The sequence below is a fragment of the Psammomys obesus genome, unplaced genomic scaffold (genome assembly GCF_907164565.1).
Source record: "Psammomys obesus unplaced genomic scaffold, mPsaObe1.curated_primary_1811, whole genome shotgun sequence".
NCBI lineage: Eukaryota > Metazoa > Chordata > Mammalia > Rodentia > Muridae > Psammomys > Psammomys obesus.
The window spans coordinates 4,923,531-4,935,404 of NW_026585987.1; the positions used below are offsets into that span (position 1 = coordinate 4,923,531).

Genomic DNA, 11,874 nt, shown 5'->3' on the forward strand with positions numbered 1-11,874 from the left:
AGCAAAGAACTAATGCCATGATTCTGTGCAAACCTGAGAACTAGAAAGAACGTGCAAAGTTAGCTAGTGTATAGACCCCTTTCCAACTGTTAAGCTTCCCCACAACTCCTTTCAACCCTCTGGCTAAGTAGAATTTCATAAGTGTTCAATACAGGCGTGTAAATGCATCAGTTTCTGAAAATAAGGATAAGTGGGATAATCTCTGAATTTGCAACTCTGAATATTTAACATTTGGGTGCAATTCAAAAATCCTGTCAGAGCAGAAATGGAAGGTCATCTAGGCTTCAAACCCAGGTCTACTCCCAGGAAGCTTTAGAATGTCTTGTCATTTTCCCTCTCCACTCTTGTTCCCTTCACCCTCTTCTCCTCTCCTCCCCCTTCTCTTTCTCCTCTCCTCTATTATCCTCTCTTCTCCCCTTCCCTTCCCTCCTCTTTCTCCCCACTTCTTCCCCCTTCCTCTCTTGCTCTCTTTCTATCTCTTTCCTTCCCTCTTCTTCCTTCTGTCCTCCCTACTCCTCTCCCCACCCCTTCTCTTTTCTCCCCTTCCTGTTCCCTCCTTCCTGCCCTCTGGCTTTTCTTCCTCTCTTCCTCAGTTCTAATGGAAATCCACCTGGATTTCTTCTTGGCATAAAGAATGAATTACTTGTAAATGCATTAATGAAGATTGACTACAAAATTAATGCTTTTAAAAACTAAAAGCATTTTCAATCTACATACCTTTGCACATTTAATGAGCTCAGTGAACTTTAAAGCTACTTTTGAATATAAAATATTCTCAGCATCTCTTGAAAGGTCACTAGGGAAAAGAGTCATATCCAGAGGAACAAGACAGGCCCAGCAGTGTCTGCTCTGCACCAGGATGAATTTTCCCTTACAAATATGCGAAACAAGCAGCGCTGGAAAACTAAGCCAGGAGAATGTGTCTTTGAAGGAAATCATCTCCACATGCTCTGGGAAGGGCTGGCGAGCTTTGTTTGTGCTGCCCCAGAACAGGGACCTTCCACAAAGGCACTGTTTTTCAAAGAACAACAAAAGCTGCTATTTTAAACTTGGGGGCTCGCGATTGTATCTGGACCGTTTACACAAGCAAGTGCTGGCTGATTGACATCTAACCCCAGTGTTTGCCCACTCTGGCTTCCAAGTAAAGCAAAGGGAGGGTGGGATTTGCATCTGGTTGCTCTCTAAGCCACCCCAGAGGAATTCTTCAGCAGCATTTGACTCTGCAGCGTGGGCAAAATACACTGCCTAGCAGTACCTTAAACGCGGACAAGAGTGTGAGCGAGCGTGCCTGTGTTGTGAGTATCCCCGCTACTGCTGTGATTTTTAAGTTGGATACCGGGTTCAAAACCGTGTTTCACACTTACGAAGCCCATGAGGTCCACAAATTCCAGTTTCCCTCTTTGTAAACTAGGCATGGTAGTAGCCGTAGTACTGGAACCCCAGCACGTTCAGCAGCGGGAGGGGCTGACAGGCCATCACTGTGCTCCCACACTCCTCCACACCCCTCTGCTCCAGCAGTGCCACCCCTCAGCTGCAGTCATCCCTGAATTGGAAACTCTTCTAAGTTCAACAAAGAGACAGCAGCAACAGCACCGCTTTGCCCTGGGTGTGAGGGCATAACAACAATAATAATAATCGCCACAGTTACACGACCTATCCTCACGGCCCCCCCAGTGCTTGCTCTCAGAACACAGGCATGGGTCACTCAATTTTTTCTCAATTCAGAGAAAAGTCTGCAAAGCAGGACAGAGAACCCCGAGGCCCGGGAGGTAAATTTCTCCCCAATAAGGATGTCATTTGAAAAAAACAAAACCCTAAATCTTTCCAGGAAACCAAAACACAGCTAAGTGTGATCAGCAGGGGGGCCGGAATAAAATTTCTACCTTCCAGACCGGAGTTTAACATTTAGGAAACATTGCAAATGACTGCCTGCCCGTGACCAGCTGGGTCTCTTTAATAAAAATAATTTTCCATGTCAGAATCTGCAAAGGGGGAGCTGAAACCGGTGGGGCGCGGGGGAGGGGGAGCGTGCTCTTGGGTCTTTCAAAGCAGGGAGTCACCCCCCAGTGGGCAGGGAAATAGCTTTAAGCCCCAGGACAGAAGGAAGTCCAGAGCCTGAGCCCACAGCCCAGTTTTCTTTAGAAGGGCCAGAAGGCTTAGAGTTCAGCCTGGTGGGGGAAGGGGACAGACCAAATACTACTGTCCTACCACCGGTGTGTGAAAACCAAATAAAGAAAAGCCACTAACCTTGCCTCGGGTCTGGGAAGCGAACCGGGCGGGGCTGAGTTTGTCTCCCGTGGCAAAAAGCCCCAAAGTTAAGGATCTGAGCCACCATTGAGAGCTTTGCCAGCCAGCTCCTCTGAGCACATGGCATGGTTCAGTTGTTGGGGAGAAGAAAAGTCAAAAAAGTTTAAGCTCTCAGTTGCAGATTCGGAGTCCTCGCCTATGGCCCCGCAGGAAGACGCAGCGGGGCATGATCCAGGCGTGGGAAGGGAGCCGCCCGCAAGCTGCCCGCGAGCTCTAGTGTCTTTTTGAAGCAGACAGGGCCAGAGAGCTTTTATTCTCTTCCTTTTCTGAAAGGAGAGTGAATGAGCTGACAGCTTCTGCTTTCTGCGGGCCAGAGTGTGGACTGGGTCAGAGCCAAGGGGCGCAGCCCACCCCAGGTCCCCACCCCTCGGCTCTCCCCACCCGCCCGGCCTCCAGCCAGCTCCAGCACACGTCTTCCTTAGGGACGCCCTCCTCCCTCAAGCTCCTCCCTCGGGGCTCAGAGCCTTGGCCCTCCAGCCAAATAGGGGAGACCCCAAACAGCTGGCCAGGAAAGTACTAGAGTACAAGTCAGAGGTTCCTAGGACCCCCCTCCCCACGTTTCCCTACACAGGATGAAATGTACACATACTGAGTTATGAGCCAGAGAGGACCCCACTCGGTGTCCTCCTGAGCTGTCCCAGATCCGGAACATACCCTGTTCTGTCAAAACTCCCACCCACTTAGCAACCCGCTGGGATCCCCTTCCAGTGCAGGCTAAGATTTCAACTTAACAACTAATCGGCAATTTTTCTCGTTGCCAAGTCACAGAGGAAATGATCCAAGCTAATCTGCTACCTTGACCCTGGACAAGTCTCTTCATCTGCGGGATGGGGTGACTGGATCAAATGCCTGGGAGGCCTTCTGTGGCTGCAGGCCAGTGCCTGCGCCTGCGTTCCTACTTTCAAACCCCATCTCTCTTAGTTCACCTCCATCTACAGCACACCAACAGCATGGAGAAGTCAGCCAGAGCAGGCCACGAGCACATGCGGTTCACTAACACAGGGTGCGTGTGCCTGTGTAGGTGTGTGTGTGTGTGTGTGGCCCGGGGGTCCATTCAGGTACTCACTTTCTCATCAGTGAGAGAGTGCCGCAGAGCAGGAGTAGCTAGGCATCTAGAGAATTCACCAGGATAACCCAGCCAAAATTCTTTACCTCTGGATTGAAACAGACCTCCTTACTCCATTCAGAAGGAATTTGGCCTCCCATATGAATGTCTCTTTGGCTGACAGCCAATCACATGTCTACAACAAAATGTCTGGATACCAGCTCACACCCTCTCCGCCCTCCCTCCACCTCACCCCCCTTGCATTGGGACCGAGCAGTCCCACCATCCCCAGGGTGTGAGGCCTGACTGAGATGGAAGCTCCAACGGACTTCACACCAGAAAAGCAGCTATCAAGACTTGATAGTGAGGGACATTAGTTTCTCCTTTTTGCTAGTGCAAATTTACAAATTTGTTGTCTTAAAACAACACAGACTTATTGTCTGATGTTTTGGAGAACAGAAACAGAATTCACTGGGCTGACACCAAAAAGTTGTGATTCTTTCTGGAAGTCTTACAACCTGTTTTCTGGCCTCTCTCAGCTTCAAGCTTCTAGAATTTTCTAGCTCCTAGATCTCCTGTCCTCAAAGCCAGCAATGGCTGGTTGAGTCTTACACCTGTAGTGCTTCTCGGACTTTTTTCTATCTTCCCTCTTCTCACCCTTTCTGACTGCACTGTGTATCACCCTCCTCATCAGTGGTCCTGTCTTGAGCTGATTAGCATCGCTGATACTTAAGTTCCCTTTGCTGTGCCGTATAGCATATTATGTCATGATAAGGAAGCCAGGGGACTGTCTCACGGAGCCTCTGTCCCCATCATGTACAGTAGACAGGAAGTTCACACCCTGAGCCAAAATTTAGCAGGAACCATGGCCTGCCAGATATGGATTTTTTTACAAGGGTAAAAATGACTTTAAGCTGAACTCTTTGTATGCATGTTCTTTTAGTTCTCTCTCTTTCTCTGTCTCTCTCTTTCTCACACACACACACACACACACACCTTGTACTCCTCCCTCTCTTCTTCTTCTTTCTTTTTCTTCTCTTAAGAACAACCAGATGTTTTCTGAAGACCAAAATCTTCTCCAGCTCCCATGCCTGGGAAAAGAGATCTGTTTCTTAAACAAGAAGTCAAAGTCTTGAGTCCTACTTATGTCAAGCCACTGTACTCTGGCTATGCAGATTAACTTCTTCCACTCTAATGCCATTTCCCTGATTCTCTTCCTCACCTATTTTCAAGACCATGCTAAGTCTGAATGTGGCCAGTAGCCCTCAAAGGCCTAAGGGTTAAAGCGAAACCTTCCCTCCTGTTTCTAAGGTAGTAGACTTGGAAGGCACTGTGCACATTCATGTGATGGGCCTTGTGTAAGAACTTCAGGTCAATGAGGGTCTGGAATCAAGAAAAAATATAGGATTCTCCTACTGGCTTGTGGTATGAGCCGTTTGTTCAGACATGTGCTTTTTACTCTGCCGCCTGATGACCTCACCACAGGTCCAAAGCTATGGACTGTGGTCCATACCATGAAGTCTTGGACTAAAATCTCAATTAAGCCTTTCTCCTGATAATTTTAAATTGCCCCGGGTAGATCACTGCAGTATGACAACTAATACAGGCCCTAACTAGAAACATCATTCATTCAGAAGTCTTCCAAGACTGAAAACTTGAAATCCATCCATAACCGCACTGAAGACTTTCCTTCTGTCAGCCCATTCAACCCTTTGTAGTCAGAGTCCTAGTCCTTCAGCTTCAGCCTGTGGACACTTCTTATCTCCCTCTCCATCTGAGGTTTTCAAACTCCCATATGCTCTGTCTAGCTTGTTTTCTTTTCTTTTCTTCTTCTTTTTTTTTTTTCCCAGTGATATACTATGACCTATGTTTTTAAACAAGCAACTTCAGGATTTCCTATTTTCCTCACCAAAATACACCTGTGTTCCTCTCCAACTGTTGCTCCCATCATTGTCCCCAATGGTGCCATCAGCAATTCATTTTTCCAAGCTTCACAGCGTGACTCTGAACAAGTACTCTGTTACTGGACTTACTTTTTTACATCTGTTTATTTAGTTATCTATTTCTCTATTTGTTTAATCACTTTACACCCTGATCCCAGCTCCCTCCCTCTTTTCCTCACGGTCCAGCCCTCACTTGCTCATCCCTCCACTCCCCCTCTCCTTCTCAGGAAAGGGAGGCTCCCAAGTGGTACCAACCCTCCCTGGAACCTCAGGTCTCAGCAGGATTAAATGTATCCTTACCCAGGTAGGGGAAGGGAATCCAGAGGCAGACAACAGAGTCAGAGACAGCCCTACTCCCACTGTTATGGGACCCATATGTTGACCAAGCTGTACATCTGCTACATATGTGTAGGGGGTCTAGGTCCAGGCTGTGCATGCTCTTTGGCTGGTGGTTCAGTCTCTGTGAACCCCCATGGGCCCGGGTTAGTTTACTCTATAGATCTTCTTGTGGTGTCTTTGACCCCTCTGAATCCCTCAATCCTTCCTCCCACTCTTCCACAAAACTCCTTGAGGTTGACTTATTGTTTGGCTGTGGATCTCTGCATCTGTTTCCATGAGCTGCTGGATGAAGCCTCTTGGAAGACAGTTATGCTAGGCTTCTATTAGCAAGCATAGCAGAGTATCATTAATAGTGTGAGGAGTTCGCTCTCTCTCATGGACTGGGTCTCAAGTTGGGCCAGTCATTGACTTCCCATTCTTTCAATCTCTGATCCATTTTACTCCTATGTTTCTTCTATTCAAGACAAATTTTGGGTTTCAGGATTTATGGGTGGCTTGTTGTTCTCCTCCTTCCCCTAAAGGTCCCACCTGGCTACAGGAGATGGCAGTTCAGGTTCCTGAACCCCACTGCTAAGAGTCTCAGCTAAGTTCATCCCCAATAGATGCACAGGAGTCTCCCTTGTCTCAGAAATGTCCCCCACTGATGTCTGTCCTCTTTCCAGGTCCTCTACTCTAACCCCCTACCTTCCACTCTCCCCACAGCTTATCCGCACCCCTCTCGCACCCATATCCTTCCCTCCGTCTACTTCAGATGTCTATTTTATTTCCTTTCCTGAGTAAGATTCAAGCATCCTCTCTTGGGCCCTCCTTGGCTTCCTTGGGTCTATGGATTTAAGCATGGTTATCCTGTACTTTATGGCTAATACCCCTTATAAGTAAGTACACACCATGTGTGTCTTGCTGGGTCTTTGTTACCTCACTCAGGATGATCTATTCTAGTTTCTGAAAATTGCATATCACCTCTGTTTTTAATAGCTGAATAGTATTCCATTGTGTAAATGTGTCACATTTTCTTTATTCATTCTTCAGTTAAGGAACATTTAGGTTGTTTCCAGTTTCCAGCTATTACAGATAAAGCTGCTATGAACATGGTTGAGCAAGTATTCTTGTGGTATAGTGAAACAGCTTTTGGGTATATGCCCTGGAGTGGGATAGCTGGGTCTTAGGGTAGATCTATTCCTAATTTTCTGAGAAAGCACCAGATTGATTTCCACAGTGGTTGTACAAGTTTGCACTCCCACCAGCAATGGAGGAGTGTGGTCCTTGCTCCACATTCTCATTACCATGTGCTGTCAGTTGAGTTTTTTATCTTAGCCATCCTGATTAGTGTAAGATGGAATCTCAGGGACATTTTGCTTTGCATTTCCCTAATGACTAAGAATATTGAATGTTTTTTTAAGGGCTTCTCGCCATTCATTAGAAATTCCTCTGTTGAGAATTCTCTGTTTAACTCTGTATCCCATTTTTTAATTGGCTTATTTCTATTTGTTGGTATTAAATTTCTTTATATTTTGTATGTTAGTCCTCTGTTGAATGTATGACTGGTGAAGATCTTTTTCCATTCTACAAGCTGCCATTTTGTTCTATTGACAGTGTCCTTTGCTTTGCAGAAGTTTTTCAGTTTCATGAAGGCCCTTTTCTATCACCAAGTTCCTCCCACTCATTCCAGCTGAGTTTTCTTGAAGAAAAACCCTAATCATCCTCAACTTCTCTTCTGCTCAGTGGTGACTGGTGACTTGTTTTCTCTCTCTCTCTCTCTCACACACACACACACTACACACTACACACCACAAATCATGACTTGGCCCTAAGCATTGCAGATGATTATACCACAAGACACATTTTTCAACTTAGTTTAAACCCCACAACCACCGTTGCAAACACTATTTTTTTAATTTTTATTATTAGTTAGATTTTATTAACTCTGTATCCCAGCTATACCCCGCTCCCTCATTCCCTCCCAATCCCACCCTCCCTCCCTCATCTCCTCCCTGCTCCTTTCCAAATCCACTGATTGGGGAGGACCTCCTCCCCTTTCATCTGACCCTGCATATCAGGTATCTTCAGGACTGGCTGCAAAGTCTTCCTCTGTGGCCTAGCAGGATTGCTCCTCCCTTGCGGGGTGGGGAGGTCAAAGAGCCTGCCATTGAGTTCCTGTCAGAAATAGTCCCCGTTCCTCTTACTATGGGAAACCAATTGGCTACTGAGCTACCATGAGCTTCAATCCGAGCAGAGGTTCTAGGTTATATCCATACCTGGTCCTTGGTGGAGTGTCAGTCTCAGAAAAAACCCCTGTGCCCAGATATATTTGGTCCTTGTGGACCTCCTATCCTTTCCATGTCATACAAACTTTCCCTTCCTTCATATAATTCTCAAGCACTATTTTTTAAACCCCTCTTTAGCCCTTGGAAAAAGGTGGGTATTGATCGTTGTGCCCTTCAGGAGTGTCAGTGCATTTTTATTCTTCCAACCAGATGTATTAAATGGGTAACTGGTCCAGTAAGCAAAAGAAACCATGCTGAACACCCCCATCTCCAGAGAATCTGTACTTGCCAGTCAGCATAAAGGCCCTGTAGTCTATTTGTTGCAGGTCATATAAAGCTTCCTGATGTCGCAGTTAAAGGGAATCATTCTGAATCACCCTTCTGATGCTATAATTAATCAGCTTAATTAATGAAGCAATGTCATAGCAATGCCCTTTTGAAAGACCTGGCTTAAAAGGCCATGGGACACTGGTTAATGAAACATAGTGTTGGCTTCAGGAAACAGTACACTTCAAATGGAATGTGCAACCTAAGTTAAAAACAAAATGCTACCATATATTGAAACCAGTGGTTTCTTGCATATTATTTAAGTCTAATCAAAATAAAATGTAGCTAGGCTGGTCAGGTGATAGTGCATTTGGGAAATTGTTTTAGTCTGGGCTGTTGCTGTGATCAAACACCACAACCAAAGCAACTTGGAGAGAAAAGGATGTATTTGGCTTACACTTCCCACATCACTGTTTCTCATCAAAGGAAGTCAATACAGGAACTCAAGTAGGGCAGGATCCTGGAGGCCGGAGCTGATACAGAGGCCTTGGAGGAGTACTGATTAGTGGCTTGTTCCTCATGGATTGTTCAACCAGCCTTCTTATAAAAATAGTACCACAAACCCAGGGATGGCACCACAGAAAGGGCTGGGCCCATTTAGTGACATCAGTCACTAAATTAAAAAATGCCCTACAGACTTGCCTACAACTGGATATTATGGAGGCATGTTTCTGTTTTGTTTTGTTTCTTTGTTTTGTTTTCCTCTCAGTTGAGGCTGCCTCCTTTCCAATGACATACAAACCACAAAGCTAACACAGAGATCACCCAGATGGAGGCCAAGTGAGGTGAGAGGAAGACAAGGAGAAGCCGTGGCAAGGTGTCAGAGTCTGGACAATATAAATGAGGCAGCTGTCACAGCACAGTGCAAGATATCGGAGAGTGAGCAGAGTGAGGAGGTCATCCATCTGAGAAAATGTCATGCAGCAGGATGAGATAGGTGGGGTGATGGTGATGACTGATGGCCGTTGATTAGTTACATACAGTGAGACTGGTGAAGTAAGATATACAATAGGAATGCGAGGAACCAATTTTCTCACTGACGGTGAAAAGAGGTACCATGTGAGCAGAGAGAAAAGTAAAATGAGCCCTGAAATAGAAATTAAGGTGCTGATACGGACTAGTAAGTAATGCTGTGTGTATAGATGCATGCAAAAATTAAAAACAAAGCAAAACAAAAAAAACAGGAGTTGCATAGTAGTACAGACGTGTGTGTGTGTATGCATACGTGTATTCCCTAAGCCTATCTACTTCAGGTCATTAGAGCAATGAGTGCCTACAAACAATGCATACACCTGATCATAGATCCTAACTATCATTCTCTTCTGAAAGGACTGGCGATCCCTAGAGAAGTGTCTAATGTTAAGCCTTAGAAAAGGGATGAGCCTACCCCCCCAAAAAAAACCAAGAAACCTTACTGAAGATGAGACAGTGTCAGTAGAGCAGAGGAGCCAGCATGAAAGGGATGCCATTTGTCAAGTATCAGAAAGTTTCAGCAGAAAATTAGTAACAGAGCTAACCATGTAGTAAAAAAGTAACTCGCAACCTGTTCTGATCCAAGTAATAAGTGAATAGAAAAGCTATTGAAGATTGGAAACGTCAATAGATAATATTAAGATATATCCTCTCAGATATTTATTAATTATAAATGCCAAATACATACTGTGGGATAAGGAAGTCTAGAAGACATTACCTCGAGCATGTTAATAACATAGATATAATCATTAATGCAGGGAGTTGAAGCTGAGAGCTACATTCTCGGTTGCAATGAGAAGATCAGCATCACCTTCAAGGAGATGTAACCCAATTATAACAAATAATTAAATATACCAAAATTGCAGGACTCTGCACAAAATATCTCGCATTTTACTTTAAAAGCCATAAAAGTCAGAGAAAAATGGAAAAGTCAAAGGGAATTTTCCAGATAGAAGGAGGTAAAAGAGATTTGACAACTTGAATGTCACATACAACTCTGAATTAGCTGTTCTTGTCACCAAGATCATTGTTGGTACAATTAGTGAAACTCGAAAAAGGACTTTGGGACTGAGGACTGGGTGATGGTTATATCACCATTAATTCCCTGCTTATGATACTCTGGATTATGGAGAGATATCCTTGTTGATTTCTAACATGCATTATGGCACTTAGAAAATGAAAGCGTTTAGTTGACAACGTATTCTCAGACTGGCTTAGATCCTAAAGGCTTCTTTGCCAATGCTATGCCTGACTGTCTGCAATCTTGGGATAGTTTCTAAACTAGAAAGTACTGGACTTTTCATTCTTTATAACAATGTAACACTTGATGGAGAAGGCACAGAGATGAAATTAGGGAAAACTGTTAATGACATGTAGGTGTTCTGGAAGGCAGTAGCTATGTGCATGTCAATGTATGGAGGTGTCTTGTCAAGTGAGAAAAAAAGAAACCAGGCTGGTAACCAGGAGCTTATCACCACCAGACTGCCCCTATGCTGGTCTTGAGCTGAATACAGCTGACCCCCTTTCTGTCATTCTGCCATAATGCTAAGCATTAAGGAAGGAAGAATACATATACTGTTGCAAGGGAGAGAAAGAAATAATAAATGAAACATGGCAAGGAGCTTTTATCATTGCAAAACAGTTATTCATTTAATGTGTTTTATCAACTGCTTACGGTGTCCAGACATCAATAATACAGCAATAAACAAAATAGGGACTTTTAGATTATGCTTACATATGCTTTAGTTTGAGGATGTGGGAGGCAGAAGAATAAAGAATAAACAAATGTAAGTATATAATGTTCAAGGCAGTAGTAACAGCCAATGGATACCAATAAGGAGGGTAAATATATAGGGCGAAGAATTATTGAGAGCATATAGTTGCATCTGATTTCAGAGGGCCAATATCTCTAAGATATTACCAGAAAACCAAAGGAAATTATAATCTGAGTAAAACAGGGATCCTGGGCTGAAGAAACAGTAACATCAAAGTAAGAAGAAGCTCAGATAATGTAAGGATCTGAGACTTCAGGTTTTACTTTGAGAAAACATCACCACAAGTGAGAGATTTATAACAAGTGGATGACAAGAGCCAACTTAAAATTTAAAGGGATCTTTATATTGCCTTTTTGTAATTGTTTTAATTCGCTTAACATGATTCTCTAACTGCATAACTTTATTCTATTGGAAATGCTGAGAAATAAAGAAGAATGGTAAAGAAGACTTTCAATTGCTAATGAATTTTAAAATGTGCCCTTATTGAAAGTGAGAAGAGTTTCTGAAAATATAGACAACTCCTTAGCTCCAACGGGTGGTCAGAATGGGAGACGCCTGCCTCTCGAGACTCAGAAACATGACTGAAAAAAAAAATGGAAACTATGTCTAAGTCTTTCTTTACCACACTTTTTATGTTCTCTCAACACGTTGCACTGAAGCAGAAGCCCAGGAGTAGCATGGGAGAGTAAGGAGGGCTCTCATCTTCAGAAGAGGGACAAGATGAGTGTCAGAACATCTTGTTCTGATCCTGGAGAGTCACTTCCTGGTATTACTGGATTTTTCGGTCCCTCTGGGATCACTGAGAACAGAATGTTAATTGTGTCCCCAAAAAACTTGGAAGTGAAAAGATGAGATCAGTGTAGGCAGCAATAAGTATACTAGTATGATTGGAATACAATTTC

The 11,874-nt window shown here is 44.2% G+C and overlaps 1 protein-coding gene across 2 annotated transcripts in view; it reads right to left on the reverse strand.

Moving 5' to 3' along the window:
* Adamts12 (ADAM metallopeptidase with thrombospondin type 1 motif 12) overlaps positions 1-2,481 on the reverse strand; it is a 290,333-nt gene extending 287,852 nt beyond the window's left edge. For both annotated transcript variants that reach the window (XM_055601146.1, XM_055601145.1), the window contains exon 1: positions 2,248-2,481. In XM_055601146.1, coding sequence (XP_055457121.1) covers positions 2,248-2,374 — 127 coding nt within the window. In that variant the 5' untranslated portion in view covers positions 2,375-2,481. The remainder of the gene's footprint in view (positions 1-2,247) is intronic.
* Between the last annotated feature and the right edge of the window lie 9,393 nt (positions 2,482-11,874).